The 19,283-nt window shown below is 39.6% G+C and overlaps 1 protein-coding gene across 2 annotated transcripts in view; it reads right to left on the bottom strand.

The window, feature by feature from the left end:
• The window catches only part of COX10 (cytochrome c oxidase assembly factor heme A:farnesyltransferase COX10), a 127,940-nt gene that overhangs the window by 86,264 nt on the left and 22,393 nt on the right, over positions 1–19,283 (bottom strand). For both annotated transcript variants that reach the window (XM_008541982.2, XM_070561138.1), the window contains exon 4: positions 12,553–12,677. In XM_008541982.2, the coding sequence (XP_008540204.1) occupies positions 12,553–12,677 (125 nt within the window). The remainder of the gene's footprint in view (positions 1–12,552; positions 12,678–19,283) is intronic.

Raw genomic sequence — 19,283 nt, 5'->3', positions numbered from 1 at the left:
GAGCATCTAGAGGTAAGGACTTTAGGTTTTCTTCTAAGTTGATCTATTCCGGCTCCTCTGCCATAAGTTTCACTCTATTTGACTCATATCTCTTTTCCCACCTCCTGCCAAAATCTCCTGAGATTCAATGATGGCCCTATTCATCTCCACACACAAGTACCAAAAGCAGAGCAAACTCACAAAACACCCCAAAAAGCCAAACAGAATTATTATTTCTTCACCAAGACTTGCTCCTTCTTCTGTATTCCCTTCCTCAGTGGATGGCACTCTATCCATCCAACCAACCAAATCAGAAGTCTACAAGCTATTTTATTCTCCTTTCTTTTTTTCACTACAACATCTAATTAACAACCAAGTCCTTTCAGCTCAAAATCTCTCCCAATAATGCACCTTCGGTCTCTCCTGATCATAACTACTTTATTTGTTATCCGAATTGTTCTGTCCTCAAGCTTTGCTCCACAGAATGGCTAAACTAATTTTTATAGAAAGCAAATCTCCCCATCTCCTTTCCTCATTCAATAAATTTTAATTAACAAATAGTAGTAATAATTAACATTAACTGTATGCTTACAAGTACCAGGCCCTTTTCTAGGAACAAAATATATCATTTAATTTTCTCAACAACCTCATCTGATGAGAGAAGTCACCTGCCCAAAGTCACAGGGCTAATAAGTGCCAGACACAGTACCTGCACTCAGGTAGTCTGATGCCTGAGCCTGTGCTCAACCACTAGGCCTCACTGGCCTCTCTGAGGGGCTCCCTGTGGCAGGCCCTGATTTATGGATAAATAGATAGCGTCCCTGCCCTTGCTAAGCTTACAGTCAAACAAGAACCCAAATGTATACTTACGAATCATGAAAAGCACCATGAAGGAAAGTTGTGTGGTGTGACATAAGAAGAAGAGCTGACCAGGTTGGGGGGCAGGGGGCAGGAAGCCCATGAGGACCTGGTGCTGTTGCATTGTCTGGTTTTATTTTCATAACAGTACTAGTCCCTGCCCAATTCTTTCTTGTTAATATATTTACTGCCCATCTCTTGCTATTCCAATTAAATTCCACAAGAAAAGTGACCTGTCCGGATGCCCAGCACCCAGCACAGTGACTGGCATATAACAGGTGCTTAGAAAATATTTGCTAAGTAGATGACACTTTAGCTGAGATCCAGGCAGACCCTATGATCTACGACGTGGTCAGTGGAAGGAGATGAGGCTGAAGTAGAAAGAGACCATGCAGAGTCCAGACGTCAGAGTTAGGATTTTCTTTTCTATCCTTAGAGTAACAGAAAGCCACTAATTGTGTTACGGCCTTATTAAAACCCACCAGTGGTTGCCTGGCACCTACAGGGTAAGTCTGGATGCTTTAGCAAGGCATGCAAGGCCCTTGATGACCTGCCCTGGATAAATTCTTTAGCCAAATCTCTCACAGTATCTTCCTCACCTTGTGCCTTGTGCTTCTGCTGCACTGCCATGTCTGCAGGTCCCTGAATGGTCTCCTGTGCAGGACATTTCAAATCTCTGTGTCTTTACTCATGATGTTCTCTCTGCCTAGAAAGTTCCCCTCACATGCATTTACCTGGCATACACCCATCCAACCTTCTGATACTCTGGTCACTTCTCTGTGAAGCTTTCCTGATCCTCACAGGTATAAATGGCCACTTCTTATAGCTTCCTTTGTACACCTGAGGCATTGCCTATATTCTACCACAGCACCAACATATTTTATTGTTTTATTGTACTTATTTTCACGCCTGTCTTCTCTACCAGACTGGGAGCTGCTCAGAGTAGGGACCAATCTTTTTATCACTAGCAAAAGTAATCAATAAATGTCTAAAATCCTTTCTGAAAATAACTTTCAAGAAAAGGCCACCCACAGCTTTCTACTACCACACTTTCTACTACCTAATAACATCCTGCTTTCTGGTTCTAAGCAATCAGAATTACTTTCCAAAAGGCAGGTGAACATCAAGGAGATTTCAACAGCCTCCTCCCGCCTCAATAATTTTAACTTGAACTAAGCAGAACAAATAAAATTCTGTGCAAGTGAGAACTAGTTCAGTCACATTTTCCTGTCTTTCAAAGGCATTAAAGCAGTCTTAAAGGCTGAATGTTCACAGGGTACTTATGAAGGGGGCACTTTTTTATATAACCTGACTTTACCAAAGACAGAGGTATTTGGGATTGCTGAATATCTATCTGTTGAAAATGGACTATTTTCCTTCTTGTGGGAAAACATATTAGACTTTGAATTAGGGGACTGCCTAATTGTTCAAGGGAAACCACATGCTTATTTAAATAAGCTATTTTGCCCGTCATTCATTCACTCAAGAGTAAGTGAAAACCATGGAGGGAATCCAGGCTGAGTAGATAGCGCTCTTTACTAATATCCTAATTTACAAATCCCTGAAGATTTTTAGAAGAACTGAGAATCTGGTCTTAAGATATTTTTATATTCAAGGGCCGATGTTATATTTAATCCTCAACATTGTCAACTAAGAGATGATAGCAGTGCCTGTAGGGGAGGGATCTTTATCCACAGGTCTTCAGCTCGCTGTTTAAGGAAACCATACAGAGCTCTGTCTAATCCTTCTTATTCAGTTCACCTAATGACAGCAATATAAACAATGGCACTTTCTAGATCATCGACCATATTACTAAAAGCAACACCAGAATAATCATAATTTTACTCAGATGTACTAATAAAAATGTTAGGACATTACATTAGACTTTTATTTCAGTGGTAGTTTTCTTTATTATAAGCCAGCAGGTAAATATCTTCTGGTACTAAAGAAACCTCAGTTGGAATAACAGCTTAAACTGTACATTATCTTAGCACTTTACGGCTACACAGCATATTTTAAGGTATAAGGATACTCTAGATTACAAGTATACATAAATCTTATTAACTACCAAATTTTCTCTTTTGTTTCATCCTATCTCTACATTCCATCATTCAAATCCTTTAGAATTTCTTTGTTGCCCCTGTGATCACTGCTTCCGGGAGAAATCTGGCATAGGATCTGAAGGAAATGCCAGAGAGAAATTTTCCCTAAGATTAATCACACAGGTAAAGTAATTTCCCCTTCTTGCCAAACAATATCTTCTAAAACTTCTTAGAAAATCGATAAGACAGGACTGGGTGGTCATGAAAATGTGAGTTTTAGGATTTACTTAATCACTTACACACAAATTTTAAAGGTCTAATAGTTTGCCTGAAGCAGTGTGGAGCTCCCTTACTAGTCAGAAATAGCAGGAGACAAAGAATTCTCAGAAGTTGGTCTGGGTTAAAGCAGCACAGGTATAACACCTCTGTTCCACTGTCCCTCCTTGGGACCCCAGTTCCTATTCCTATTCCTTTCAAGTGTCTAGGAGCTCAGTATGGAATTCAGAATCATCAAATAACTAATTTTAAAGTATAAATATCAAAGCATCAACATTTTTATGTATTAGACCTTAAACGCAGTTTGTCACTACGGCAAAGAGTGAGTATGATAAGGAAACATATAGTCTCCCAGGGATCAGCCACAGTCAGTTTTTACACCAGAGTCCATCAGTCATCAGTCAACCAAGAGTCAACCCAACCTAGAAAACAGGGAGGGGAGTCTGCGGCTCACAGCAGAGAAAGAACAAGCTAATGGGATTCAGAAGAGCACACTATCAGGAAAGGCAAACCATAACTGAAGACTTGAAAAGAAAGAAAAAAGAAAACAAAGCAATAATTTGGGAGGAAACTTAACTTGACTTCTGCTATGTTGGAATGAAAGGGAGACGTCTAGGAAGGAGGCAAGTCTCTGAGTCACCCAAACCAGGTTTAGTCACAACATGCTACCCAGAGACACAAGCCAAGAATCGTAACTCAAAAAATCCATACTGGTATCACTTCCATTGCGTCTCAATTAAATATCTGCTTTTTTGATTTATCAGCCTTTCTCACCAATATTTCTTAGATTTACCTGAACTGACTACACAATTCCACAACGCCTATGAAATGGGAGAGAACTAATAGTAATGCTGAGGCTAAGTCACCACATATTCAAATATGAAAAATTCACACAGAGGTATATACACACTTGGAATAAATATATATGTATATTCATACATACACATATATATTATAGTTTGCAAGTATACCCAAGTCTCTTAGTATACTAAGGACAATGAACATCTTTTCCCTTCCCATTCTATATATTAAGATCCTAATCAGAGATAACTAGAAGATAACAAGATTCTGAAAGTGTGGAGGATGTGGACCAAAAAGAGACCAAACTTTTATATTAATAACAATAAAAACAGCTAACATTAATCAAGCATTTAAGCTTGTAGAGGGCACAAGTGCTTTAAATCGTCCCAATCTCATTAGAGATAACATATATTACCAGGCCCACTATGGGACCTTCAACCTCTAGCACTTAGTAGCAAGGACATCAGCAGTTAACCTGGTGGAAGGCAGACTCATATTAATGGGAAGAGCCCTGTTCCTAGGTGGTGACTGGACTAGGTCATTGCAGCTGAAAGGGAAAAGCAGTGAACTGCTCCACAGATTCTGCTCTCAATTTGACTATCGTCAGGTGTGTGATCAACGACATCACTAAGCTTCATCTGATTCTTCTACAACACTGGAATAACGCCACCTCACGGAGTTGTTGTAAGAAGCAAGTAAAACAATGAGCAGTTAATGTGGCATGTAAATTATAAAACACTATCTACAAATATATGTTCAAATTATCATCATCTCTGCATTTGCTGGCAGAACTCCCCCTAGAGTTATTTTGGTTATGAATACCAATGCCAAACTCACTCTACTTGGATGGATCGTTCTGAAGAGGGGAATCAAATGTAATTTAGGAACTATTTGGGGTTATATAAATTCAGAAAAAGAGACTGCATTTAAAATGTGCTTTCTTCCTGACGTTGTTCAGTAAGGCTCATCACTTTCCTTCTATAAAAAACACATTGAGTTGGAGACTCTTTCCCACATGCTATTCAAAGACTCTTATGCAAACGATCTAGTGCAGTAGCTGATCTGAATCATCTGAATAAGCCACAAATTACAGCCTTTGGAGGCCACCGAATGAATGCAAGTTGCCCACCAGTTAAAACATCAAACAAATCACAACATTCAGAAGAAAAATATATTTCTCATATTGATTTTTCTTACACATATGATGTTGAATAAATCACATCACTGGTGTTCACTAACATCAGCCTTATTCTCCTAGAATACGACACTAAGTTTAACAACCACTTTTGTTCAACATGGAAGATGAAAGTCAATTCCTAGTGCTCAAGGAAGACAGCACGGCCAAAACAAAAGAAACAGGAGAGAAAGGGAAAATGGAGAAAGATGCATTAGATATTAATCTCATACTCACTGTGAAAACAGAAAAATCTTTATCTGTTTCTCCTTTCAGAGTTTAAAAGGCTATGAATTTTCTTTTGCCCTACCCATCCTATAATTCAGAGCTCTTTATCCAAAGCCCTTCCTTTTTACCTTATTTCAGCCATGAAAAGTCTCTCAAGTACTGTCAGTATAAAACAAAAAACACATCTCTTCTTGACTCTACTTTATTCACACCTCTTGATCTCTTTCATTTCCTTTCACAAAACTTCTTCAACACCCACAGATGCACTGGATCCCAAAGAGAACACACCCTTATCAGCGTTACCTTTCTAATTAGAACTTGCCTCTCAGATCTGAAACTCTACTTATGTTTCATGCCTTTCTTGTAATTTTCTCCAAAATAAAGTCTCTGAAACATCAATGGTTCTTCTTAGAGCTAAATCTACGTTATGAATTCATTCATCATGCATTTGATGTTTCAAAAGAGCCATTTTTTGAAATCCCATGAACCTAGACTTAAACAAATGAGCTAATGTACATAAAATGCTTAGAACACTACTTGGCACATAGCAAGTGGGAAATATGTGTTAGTTATGATTGTCGTTATTATTAACACTTCTTGCTACTTCCTCCCTTCCCCCATACACACTCCTTTATTCCCAATATGACTTCCTTTGGAATTTCACCCTACTGGCCTGCTATATGCTTCTGGAAAGAGGTGATGAATGTACAAGATAAGTCAGTCATAATCATTGGTCTCAAGGAGTTAGGAGTTCTTGAGGGAAGAGAAACAAATGAATAATTATATTCCAGTACTGCAAGTGCCTATTAACCATAGTTAGAAACTGACATATTGGAAGTACCGTCACAGGGAAGAAGGAGGAACACTGAGTTTTGCCAGAGAGCAGAACTATGACCAATAGGTTGGAGTTATAAGGAGGCAGACTTTGGCTCAATATGAGGAAGACATTTCTAATCATCAGGCTACCCTTACACAGAGCCAGCTGCCTTGGAAATCAGGAACAACTGCAGTAATGAGAAGACCAGCTGTGAAGGATACTGTAAAAATTAAAGAAATCCAACACAACAGAAGTCATCAAAATTCTTGAGGGGCCAGCCCTGTGGCCGAGTGGTTAAGTTCATGTGTTCTGCTTCAGTGGCCCAGGGTTTGCAGGACCGGATCCTGGGCGCAGACCTAGCACCGCTCATCAGGCCATGCTGTGGCAGCATCCCACAAAGAAGAACCAGAGTAACTTACAACTAGGATATACAACTACGTACTGGGGCTTTGGGGAGGAGGGAAAAGAAAGAAGATTGCCAACAGATGTTAGCCCAGGGCCAATCTTCCTCACCAAAAAACCCCTGAAAACAGTATATGTATAAAATAATTCTTGACAACTTACCAATAGCAGACTAATAATGGAAGACAACATTCACTACGGTCTTATTTCTGTGTGCGTGCACGCATATGTGCGTGCTCACTCAACATCACAATTAGGCATGACAGCAGATCCTACATGCAGCTACAGAGATGGTGAAGGTGAGGCAAGCCAGGTGCCCTGGGCTGCAGCCAGACAACCCCTACTTGTCCAGTCAATACACTTGTGAGTAGAAAAGCCAGAACCCAAGCCCAATTCTTTTGATACAAAGATATTTTCACCACATCTCATTTACAGTGAAAGACTGAAGGCATAGGTAGGCTATGCATAGAGAGACCATATAATTTCTTGTTCAAACCGAACACTTGAGAGTAAAAAGGGGCATTATTAATAATTACACCAGGAACACAAGAATAAGCCAGGACATATGCTCACCCCAGCTATTAATGGGTAGCTACACAAGAAGAAAGGTGAGCCAGAGATTGCCTGGGGGAGAAATTGTAGCCAGGATCTTGGGTAAAGATCTCAGAGTGAAATCAAAAGTAGAAATTATGAAAGTAGTGGTTCTCACCTGGGGGCTATTTTGGGCCCCAGGGAACGTTTGGCAGTGTCCGAAGACATTTTCAGCTGTCACACTAGGAGGAGGGATGCTAACAGTATTCAGCAGGTAAAGATCAGGGATGCTGGGAAAACCCCACAATGCACAGAACAGCCCCCCACAACAAAGTTATCCAGCCCTAACTGCCCAAAAGAGTGCCAAGGTTGAGACACCTTGTATTAAAAACTAAAAGATTTGACTGCATAAACGTATGAAAAGTGCACTTAAAAAAAAACTGTAGACAATATTTGAAACATACATGACAAAGAGTTAATGATCCAATCTACATACATCAAGACCTCCTAGACAAAGGCAAGAGCTCAACAGCAAAATGGGCAAAACTCAGTGGCAAACACAAATGGCACATAAGTATTAAAAAAGTGTCCCCAAACAAAAAACAACTCTAACTCCTACGTAATCAAAACAACTTGAACTAAAACGACACATCTAAGGTCACCTATAAACCCAGCATTTTCTAACACGCAGTGTTGGTGATGAGTACTTTCCCACGTTGCCAAATGAAGTATAAGGTAATTTAAAACAAAGACTTTCTGGGAAAAAATTTAGCTGTACTTAAAATGCTTTTTTTTTTTTTCTTGAGGAAGATTAGCCTTGAGCTCACATCTGTGCCCATCTGCCTCTACTTTATATGTGGGAAGCCTGCCACAGCAAGGCCTGATAAGTGGTACATAGGTCTGCACCCAGGATCCAAACAGGCGAACCCCGGGCCGCTGAAGTGGAACCTGCGAACTTAAGTGCTGCGCCACTGGGCTGGCCCCAAAATGCATGTTTTTTTTTTTAACTTTTTATTTTGAAAACTACTTATCTTTTAACACAATCACACAATTTTAAGAATCCATCTAAAGAAATAGTTAAGGACATATTCAAAGATTTAGCTACAAGAATTTCAGCTCCGTATTATTCATGTGGGCAAAAGACTGGAAATCCTAAAATGTCAAAGGAGAAAGTGATTAAATGACTAACGGGATATTTCTATACAACTCTTAAAATCATGCTATAGCAAATACCGACAGGGAAGCATGTTCATGATATACTATTATACGAAAAATACACAGAAACTCTCTGCATTATATAAATCATTTCTGTGAGAAATTAATATATATCTGAAGGGGTGTGTGTGTGTGAAAAGTCTATAATAATATAAATCAAATGTTACGAAGTGGACCTATTTAAGTGGCGAGATATAAGCACTATGAGGGCAGGCATTTTTGTTTGTTCTCTGCTATAATTCCTTTTTCTTTTTTTTCTGCTTTATCTCCCCAAATCCCCCCTGGTACATAGTTGTATATCTTAGCTGCAGGTCCTTCTAGTTGTGGCATATGGGATGCTGCCTCAATGTGGCCTGATGAGCGGTGCCGTGTCCACGCCCAGGATCTGAACCAGCGAAACCCTGGGCCACCGCAGCGGAGCTTGCGAACTTAACCTCTCGGCTGCGGGGCCGGCCCCTCTGCTATAATTCTAACATATAGGACAGTGCCTGGCACAAGGGAAACATAAAATAAAAATTGTTATTTTTCACTTACGTATATTTTCTCACTGATCTTCAATGAAAATAGTTTGCATAATTTTTTAAAATTTTGCTTTTAAAAAGAGTAATTCAATGTTTTACAAAATGTTTTACAAATAGAAATAAAAATGCCACCTACCGCAAATTTAAGTACTAATTTATGTAAATATGCTTTGTATGCTCTAATAGACTGTATGAATGTTAGAAGTTAATTCTTTTGTTAAGATCATATACTCCAAGTTAAACCAGTTTCATACATGCTTTGGCTGGTACTTCCTCCCAGCAATTTCACTTCCAGTATTCTGTCCTTTAAAAACAATTAGAGACGTACGCAGTGCTACCTATAGAAGCAAACAGTTGCAACAACAGAGAACTGATTAGGAAAGTTGTGGCACATCCACAAAAGGGAACATTACGTTGCCATCAAAATTTATCCTGTGGAAATATATTTATGGACATACACTCTTAACCTCTATTAAAAAAATCAACGTATATGTAACATAAGTAAAAGAATCCCAAATACAGTTTAATTTAACAGTATCCATTATGTCAAATACTCAGAATAATTACCATGATAATATTCTGATAATTCCTATCTTCATTCATTCTACTTGAATTTATTCAGCTTTCCACTTTTAGTCACTTTGTTTTTCAAGCTTCGATCTGTCAGAGCCATCTATAACATTTTATCTTTCAGTTGCTAAATTAAAAACACTTTATGGATTGCTTTCATCCTCTGAAGGCATACTCGCTTTAAAGCCACACTATGGTTTCGAATGAACCATGTGTATATTTTATAAAACATGGATGTAATTCCTTTTACATTTTAACGTTAGCAGTTTCTCATATATACCACTTAATGCACTAGTCACCACTTCATGAATCAGAAGCTGAATCTTATTTTCTCTCCTTAAAACAAATGTAAGAATTGTTTTCCAAAGCGTTATTTTTCCTACTTTCACACAGAGATCACAGAAGCAGAGTACAAAGAAGAAACATTCAGAACTAAATTAATAACAGCTAAAAGAAAGTCTTAAAAAATATGAAATGTTATTTGAATTCTTTTATAAACATGGAGAGAAGGAAATTTTTCCTCCCATAGAACTCTGTTAGAGGCTGAAGAAATTTTATGCATACCAGTCATATATATATATACACTCTTTAAGTTGAACACCGGCTCCCTACAAAAAGCAGTGAGCCGTTCTTTTTTGCTAAGGACTATTTCTTTATCTACCTACTATTCAAAAACTCAGTTAAACTAGGCAACCTTGTTGCCTGGTGCTCTTTGTTCTGCCTATACTAATTAAAAACACTAATGATAATCGTCTCATATTCCTATATTTTAATCTCATGAGACTGCCTCACAACACTAGACCTAAGATATTTCCAACGTGTTATTTAGAAAATATTGCAATTTGGGAAGCCGATCAATACCATAACAACAGTGGAATTCTACAACGATGGGTATCATTAAGATTTTTAAGTATTATAATGCTTCCAAATGAAATTAGAGCCTGAGACAAGTGGAAAGAAGCAATATGATGAATAGAAGAAGAAACTATTCATGGGCCCAACGAGCACCGATTAAGGGCCGAAGTCACGCACCACACTGAAGAGCCTGTGGGGCGTGAGTGACATGCGGAGGGGGAACGTGAAAGTGCTGCAAAGGAGGCACAGCAGAGCCGTGGGAGTGAGATGCACAACAGGCCCAGAGACCAACCTAGGAAGGAAACAGGAACCGAAGAGGCAGACACTGCCATTCGTCAGGACCAGAAGGAATCCCATTGTGCAGTCTGTGGTTTTCCTCAGGAGCTTAAAATCAACAGAACCTAACTCGGCCCTACAGCAAACAGACTTCCTGCAGACTAGGAAGGAAAAGAGCCATCTAAACTCAGCGCTTCCAAAGTTTCTAAACTGCGGGCTATGTTCAGCTTCTGTAAATTTCTGTCTAAATGTAAATCAGTCCATTTGTTTTCCCCTCCAGATACTTTCTTGCTATGACAGGTTTTTGTTTTTTCCTTGATAAATTTTTGAACCACCTTTTTTAGGGCTGCAGGAGGTTCCAACTCAAGGTGACTCTGTATTACCTTTTATAGTATTTTGGGATTTCTGAACCGTTTGAAGTGTATTAGTTTGTTGTTGCTGTTGTTTTTGGGGTTTTTTCCTGAATCTCCATACTTTTATTTTAAATTTTTTACTTAAATCTATGTAATTTAAACAGGAGACAGCACTTCATATCTCAAGAATAAATGCAGCTCTTCAGTTTATAAAAGAATCCTGAAAACTCGAATGCGTTTCTGGCTTAATCTTATGACCTAGATTTATAACTAAATAAAAGTAATAATTTAAAAAAAATTTTGAAAAATAGACCCAAAATAGCCAGATAAATCCATTTTGCTTATATTGCTTTTTATTCAAATTTTCATTAAAAACATTCATTGTGAAATCATGATTATTCTCTTAGCCAAGAAACACAGGCGGGTAGCAAAAGGAAGGAGCGACTTGGAAGAGACGGCATCGTGGTTTACAGAGGGGAGAATACTTTGGGTAACGCAGTAGGACTGACTTTGAATCTCACTGTAAGAATGTCTGTCATTAAAAATAAAAAAAATAAACTTTATTGGAAATAGATTGATCCTTCTCTAAATAGCTGATAATGCATTGTAAAAACACAAGGATTTTAGGCATTATCGAATTAAAATTCTCATATTTTGCAGACTACCAGCTGATACATCCTCTCAGCCAAACTGTTTTCCTGCTGGTAACTTGAATTCCTGTTTTAAAACTGTGCCAACTCCTCTTGGGTGTTCTGGTGATGAAAACGACTTTCCTTAGGTTTTAGTCAAGACTTTTTCACTATACTATCTTAGGAAAAAGCCACAATGTTGGGGCATACCACAACGACCAGGCAGGGGGAAAAACTATTTTAGAAAATTATTTTGATGTTTAAAGTAATAGAGGCTGGGGGAAGATGCATTAAAAATAAAGGCTTTGGGCCAGCCCGGTGGCACAGTGGTAAAGTCTGCACATTCTGCTTAGGCGGCCTGGGGTTCGCTGGTTCAGATCCCAATTGTGGACCTACACATCACTTATCACGCCATGCTGTGGCAGGAGACCCACATATAAAATAGAGGAAGACGGGCAGAGATGTTAGCTCAGGGCAAATTTTCTTCAGCAAAAAGAGGGGGATTGGCAGCAGATGTTAGCTCAGGGCAAATCTTCCCCCCAAAATAAAAAGCTAATTAATTTTTTATAAATTCTAATTCCATATACCAAGTTTACTGAATGCTAAATTATTGATTAAAAAAATAGATATGTTTGTTTAAAATACATCGTTTTGTATAGTGGTGGCTTAAAATGCAAACAAATCAAACCAAAGAAAGAATAACACAAAATAACAATACGCTCAAGGTAAGGTACCTGACGTGGCTAAGAGCAGAAAGTCTGATGGCCCTAACCCAGGGAATCCTGGGCACTTGAAGCCGACTCTCTATTGCTCCCTCACCTGAACAGATCTGAAAACCATTCACTCCAAAGCAAAGACAAACTGGTTATGCAGCCCGCAGGCTTCTAGAGGACAGACAGTGTTACAAGTTCATGGCACCTCTCCATCTAGATATACGATTCTGGAAGGTTTTTGTAAATGCATTAGTACCACAGTCCAGGAACAAGTAATGATATCATGACCCAGCTTAAAGGTGACAGACTGACCTGATTGATGGAGTTGGCAGCACAGGACGCAAGGCCTGTCCCGAGCAAAGTAAGCAGGAAACAGGGCCAGTCGAAAGGTCCCGGAGCTAGCGCAAACCCAGCTGAGGTGGTGCTGACGACAAGAGCTGCAATACAGAAACAGAGCAGATATCACATGACCAACGCAGGCTCCAGACCATAAAAGCCAAAAACAAGCCATCTCCCACATACGCCAATTGATTACATTAATAACACAGACTACAGGCTGATCTTTCATTAAAAAAATCAAGGAGCAGGCCCCATGGCCTAGTGGTTAAGTTCAGCATGCTCCACTTCAATAGCCCAGGTTCAGTTCGCAGATGTGGAACTAACCACTCATTGGTGGCCATGTTGTGGTGGTGACCCACATACAAAATAGAGGAAGACTGGCACAGATGTTAGCTCAGGGCAAATCTTCCTCAGCAAAAAAGAAAAAAAAGAAAAGCAAAAAAATTTTCTGATTATACAAATTACATATGTTCATTATAGATTTAACTCCATTATACTCGAGTAAAAATTAAGGTTGGTATTTCAGATTCAATCATTTACTTATTCATTCAACAAACATTTACTGAATACCTAATTCATGATCGTTACTACGCTAGGCATTAGGCATTATATGGGATAAAGGTATATAAGGTCTCATTCCTGCTCTCAGGGAATTTATTTGACAAGGCGATGAGAGACATACATTAATAACTATAATACAAGGCATCAAACAATAAGGGTACCAATTCTGTGACAAGCTCCAGGCAACTTGTGTGGAGGGACTCCCCGTTACAGACGATGGTCCTGGGGGCCAGAAGATGATTAGACGATGACTGGAAGGAGACGATAATCCTGAAGCCACCAACAGGAACAAAGAGGCAAGGTGCAGGGCAAGGCCATGCAATTCAAGCATCCCCCAGGCTGCACCTTTTCTGTAGGGCCTGGTCTTTCTTCTCTGGGGGTTCACAGAAGCTGACAGGGTCAGAAAGTGTCTAAGAGTGGTACTGACACAGGGCTGTAGGAGTTCACTGGAAAAAGGGTCAGCACTTGTGGCTTAATCAGGGAAGGCTTCAAGAAGATGGCATTTCAGCTGGACCCTCAGGATGGGATGTAAGAAAAAGAGGAGGATGGTGGGATGGGTAACACTACAAGTGGCTGGATAATTCCAAGAACAGGCACAGGGCAAAAAAGACCAATGTCAAGAGTCTAACGTATGTGTGACACCATCTGCCTAGATTTTTAAGCCAACCATCTAGGAGTCTCTCCTTTCTCACCCTCTCTACCTCTCATCTATTGCCAAGTACTGTCTGTTCTACCTCCACAACGCATTTCAAACCCATCTCTATCACCACCAGTCCAACGGCTCTCAACCAGGCGTGGTTCTGTGCCCCATGGGACATTTGGCAAAGCCGGTAGACATTTTTGTTTGTCTGAACTGGAGGGGGCAGACATTGCTGTCCTCTAGTGGAGAGAGGCCAGGGATGCTTCTAAACATTCTATGGTGCACATGACAGACCCGCATACTGAAGAATTTTCTGGCCCAAAATGTCAATACTGCTGAGGTTAAGAAACCTTGATCTAGTCCAAGCCATTATCTTGCCCGGACAACTGCAAGGGCCTCCTCCCTAACTGGTCTCCTCACTGCCACCCTGTTCTTCTCTAGAACGATATTTTTAAAATGTAGCCAGATGCTATCACTCTGACACTGCACTTGAAATACAAACACGCACTTTCCCCTCCATAGAAGCGCGCCTCATGCCCCTCTAGCTCGCTCACGGCTCTCCCACCGCGGAGGCCTTCCTCGCGCCCCTCTCTAGCTCGCTCACGGCTCTCCCACCGCGGAGGCCTTCCTCGCGCCCCTCTCCTCTGCTCCGGGGCACAGCCTGCACTGGCCTACATACAGCACTATAGGTCAGAACACAATTTCATATAAGTACAGCCAGCAGCAGCAAAAAACCACATGGACACAGGGCCAGCAATCAAAGACAGAATACTTATGGGGCCTGCCCAGTGGCGCAGGGGTTAAGTTTGCACACTCTACTTCAGCAGCCCAGGGTTTGGATCCCAGGCGCAGACCTAGCACCACTTATCAAGCCATGCTGTGGCAGGCATCCCACATATAAAATAGAGCAAGATGGGCACAGGCGATAGCTCAGGGCCAATCTTCCTCAGCAAAAAAGAGGAGGATTGGTGGTAGAGGTTAGCTCAGGGCTAATCTTCCTCAAAAAAGAAAAAAAAAAAGACTATTTATTTCAAAGAAAACATCCTAGAAGAAACTTTTATAACAACTTATGTGACAAAGAAAATGCCATAGTGATTCCAGGCTTTGAAAACAGTAGTTGCAGGTGCATATAAAAGGACATTTTACCCATGTGCAACATGGAAAGAACAGCCTCTCCTGTAATGGTTCATTTAACCACACCTGATCATATTTAATGATCATCAAGAGAAGCACCATTTTTAGAGCAAACAACAAAACTCCTTTTAGCATACTCAAACAGCACCCTTCTCTGAAGAGGCTTTTTCATTCTTTAGGATCACCAGCCCATAAACTGCAAAGCCTCATAGGCAGGCTGGCCTTCTAGAATGAGAGTTATCTTGTTCTGCACAACCCTGCAACTCTCCAGATGGGTTAGGCAATGCCTCACATATGCCCTGTGTGTAGTGACAACCCAGGACTAGACAAAAAATCCTTCACACCCAGGCTACTTCTCAGTTGTATCAGAAGAATGCCACCACCCACGAAGAAAGATTGATGGCGTCACCAGGAGAATTTGAGGGAAAAGAAACCGCAGGGGTTTCCCTCTCAAAACGAAATAAGTAAACTTCTTTTGTCGATAGAGTAAATCAGTCAAAATAATTCTTGATTCTATTTTAAGGCCTTGAACCTTAATACAAATGTAGGCTGCTTATAAACAACTATGGTAACTAAAAGAGCATAGGAAATCCACAATAACTTTCTCAATACATAATTACTAATTATATTTATATATTACATTATATTTATATATTATATTTATATTATATTTATACGTTATATATATACTTAATATATATAATTATATATTATAATTACTCAATACATAATTACTAATACATAATTAGTAAAATCAAGAGTCACCAAAATAAAGAACTCCTTTGGATATCTCTAAATATCCAGACCAACATTTTGTGTTGTGCTTTACAAACAAATTTAAAAAATCAATTACCACCACAGTGGACAAGATAGCACCATAATCACCAGACTGTCAAAATAAAAATGCTATAAAAAGACAATTTACTTTGTTTAAAATCAAAAAGGGTATGTAGTTACACGAAAGTAAAACCATTAATTCAGAGGAGAAAGTATGTTGTTTTCTTTTTATTCATCTTAGAGCTTGACTGAGTGATGAACAATACAGAAAGCACATCAAATTTCTGACTAACGGGTCAACTGATAAGTTGAGAAGAGATAGAAAGTGCCTTTTGAAAAACTGACAAAGGGAAAAGGACAATGTTTTAGTAAAATAAAACAATGACTACATTTAAAAAATGCAAATACTGCCAAATTTTAAAATATACAAATTGTAAGTGGTAATACACATAAAAAAAATGATAGGGGCTATTATTATAATATTATTATTATTGTAGAGGAGGAAATTTGAATTTTGTAACACATTTCTAAAAAATATCAAAAGCTAACAAAGAATGTATTTATACTTACTTCATCGAAGCAATTAATTTAAAGAAAGAGAAAGGCAGAGAGGATTGATAAATTGTACAAGTAAAATTGACCAAAGCAATATTCTCATACGGCACTGCCACAACTGTAATTAAACTTTTCATTGATTTCCTGGGATTCATTACATGGAATCATTTTGCAACATGAGGATCTCATTAAAGGTGAATGTAATATATTCTTTCATTAATAATACTTGAAATTATATTTTATTTGGTAATCTCATATTCTGTCCCTTCACAAATAAACATAAAATCAATGTTGCCATGAAGCATGACCCATCCAGCATAGGCCCGGAAGCACTGTACTACAGGCCTAGGAATGACTCTGGACACCCAAGGAAGAATAATATTCCCACCCAGTGGACCCGGACCCATGCCCATCCCCGCCAGCCAGTGAACCACAAGCTTCCCCATGAAGGGAGACTCAGCAGTAGCCTGTGCAGGTGTCTAGTGATAAAGGCAGTCCTGACTCTAGGCCCATGCTCAGCACAATGGCAGCAACACCAGCCAATCTCTTCTGAACCACAAGCCTGACCACAGACTGACCAGTGCCACCTTCTTCCAGGTCCCATCATTAACAGGATTCACCAAATACCGTCTGCTGTCTGCCTGCCTACCCCATGGGGAAATTTTTACTTATGCTCTCTGTAATTTTTCAAATAAATCTTAGTTTGAAACAGTCATAAGCTGGGAAGGATGGCATCAGTGCAACAGAGGTGTAGACAAGTATTTGAAGGCGGTGGCAGAGGCCTTCACTATGGAGTAAATGTAAGTGATTACAGTAAGGAGCTCCACCTAACCCCCCAACTCAAAGAACAGTAACATCTTACCAAGTCAAAGGGAACTCAGTGCCAACGAGTCTGATCTCTGCCCTGATGTAAGAATTCCTTCTACAACCTTTCAGATGGATGCTATCTCTGAATCTGGGGACAGGAAGTTATTTCTCCCTGGGAAACTCCTATATAGAAGAGCTCTAGCTGTTGGACAGTTCTCTCTCAAACGAAGTCGAATCAATTTCCTTGAAATACCTACCTGCAGATGTAATTTCTGTCTTCTGGAACTTTGTCTCTCTTAGCACAACGCTTCAGTCGTGCAAATATAACTTTCCCACAGTCTCTGCTTCTTCAAACTAAGTGTCCCCAGTGACCAAACACCTTAGACATCCATGCTCCTGTCCTGTTCGTGCTGGGCAACACCTTTTAGAGATATACTAGTTTTTCACTATGACAAAAGCACTCAGCACAGTGCCCAGCAAATAAAAAGGGCTTGTAAGGGGCACTCTTGGTAATTATTAAAATATGGTTCCTGGAGTTCTAGAAGACATATTTCTCTGGCCATTAAGCTTAGACTTAGCATGTCAAAGCAGGACCTTAAGGAACTTTGAGAAGCAACAAAGGCTCTCCCACAAGCTCCATATGCTTCTGTCTAATAATCTAAGGTCCCTCTCTGCTGCTCTTACGGGACTGGCTGGAGAGCAGTGTTTGCAAACAGGGACTATCACGACAACGGTAAAAAAGAAATTCACACTGGCAAAGCACTTTACAATGCCAAAGTGCTTTTACATGCATTTAAATCTTGGAAACACCACACTTCAAAGTAGGGACACTTTGTCCCTACTGCAGTGGGTGTAGTGGACACTTCACAGGCATGGGAAGAAAATACGAGAGCTTTCACTTATATTTGACTTTTCAATTCTTTTCAAACATGTATTCTGTGTATCTTAAAATGCATATAATACATTGGTGTAAGAGTACATGAATTTTACTTACAAATAACTATATAGTTTTGTGTTATATATGACATATTTATATACAATAGCATAAACAGTATAAATATCCGTATTGTGCACTTAAAACTTTTTTTACTGATAGGGTAAGTACATGATTAATAAACTTTGGAGAACTCTGATCTAAAGCAAACAGCAAGGAAGCAATGGTAGAGATTAACATCTGATTTTATATATGGAGATCCATGTGCAAATCAATGGTAGTGAACCCAATCCAGGGTCTAATCGAGGGAGTCATATGGTTTGTGGATATCTGGCTCTCCATTTCATGGATATTCTTCAACAACTACTCCAAAGACTCATTTTCAGAAGAAGAAAACTCACCTAAGTGATGAGAAGATACACACACAATCACCAAGCTGAATACAAAACCACAAACCAGGCCAGCAAAGCTTGAACAACACTGTCTCCCAGCACACAGCCCACAATAACGTTTCTTATCCCCCAGGTCTTAAGGGGAATCGCAGTGAGTCGCAGAGGAGGGAGCCCCATATCAGGGGAGGGAAGAAGCCTGGCTGCGGCTGCCCATACTCTGCTTCTGCAACAGAGGGAGCTTTATTGGCCACCAGTAAACAGGTAAACCGCAGCTTTGCAGAGCTGGGAGCGCAAGTGTAGCCAACCTCCCTAGTTCTAATCTCACAGGATGCTTTCCAGAGCAGCAGGGACAACTTGAAAGCTTTTGCCTTTTCCAAGAGGAAAGAGGTTTCCTTGGAGAAGCAGCTTTATCAAGAGTGATTTTTCTTTAAAAGACTCACTACTTTGAGAACTATTGGTCTCTGAGCATAAGCGTAATGGAGGCCCTTTATCTCCTTTCTGAGATCATCAATTAAAAATAACTACAAGGATTATAGTAAAAAACTGGTCATTTACATCCTGCTTTTTATCTCTTTTAATGCCTCACTATTTTTTAGCACTGGCCCCAAAAGGATTAAGTGAAAAACAAAACTCCAATAAAACAATTTAGATGATTATCAACTCTGATAAAAGATTTGGTAAAATAAAACCACTGGCTAAATGAGAATTCGAGATTCTCTACATATTTAGAAGTATCCCTGTGATCTATTATATCTCATTATCCTTGAGGGCAGATACTAAGCAGTATTGTAATCCAAATCCTACAACCTGAGATGGATTCTCTTTAAAGTTCTTTTATGTACAAAGTTGACAGAAAATAGGCAGTTAATGAATCTGTGTAGTTTTGTTTGTGTGTGTCCAAGCA

This window comes from Equus przewalskii, chromosome 10 (genome assembly GCF_037783145.1).
Source record: "Equus przewalskii isolate Varuska chromosome 10, EquPr2, whole genome shotgun sequence".
In the NCBI taxonomy this organism is placed as follows: Eukaryota; Metazoa; Chordata; class Mammalia; order Perissodactyla; family Equidae; genus Equus; species Equus przewalskii.
This window is presented reverse-complemented; position numbering and strand designations above follow the sequence as displayed.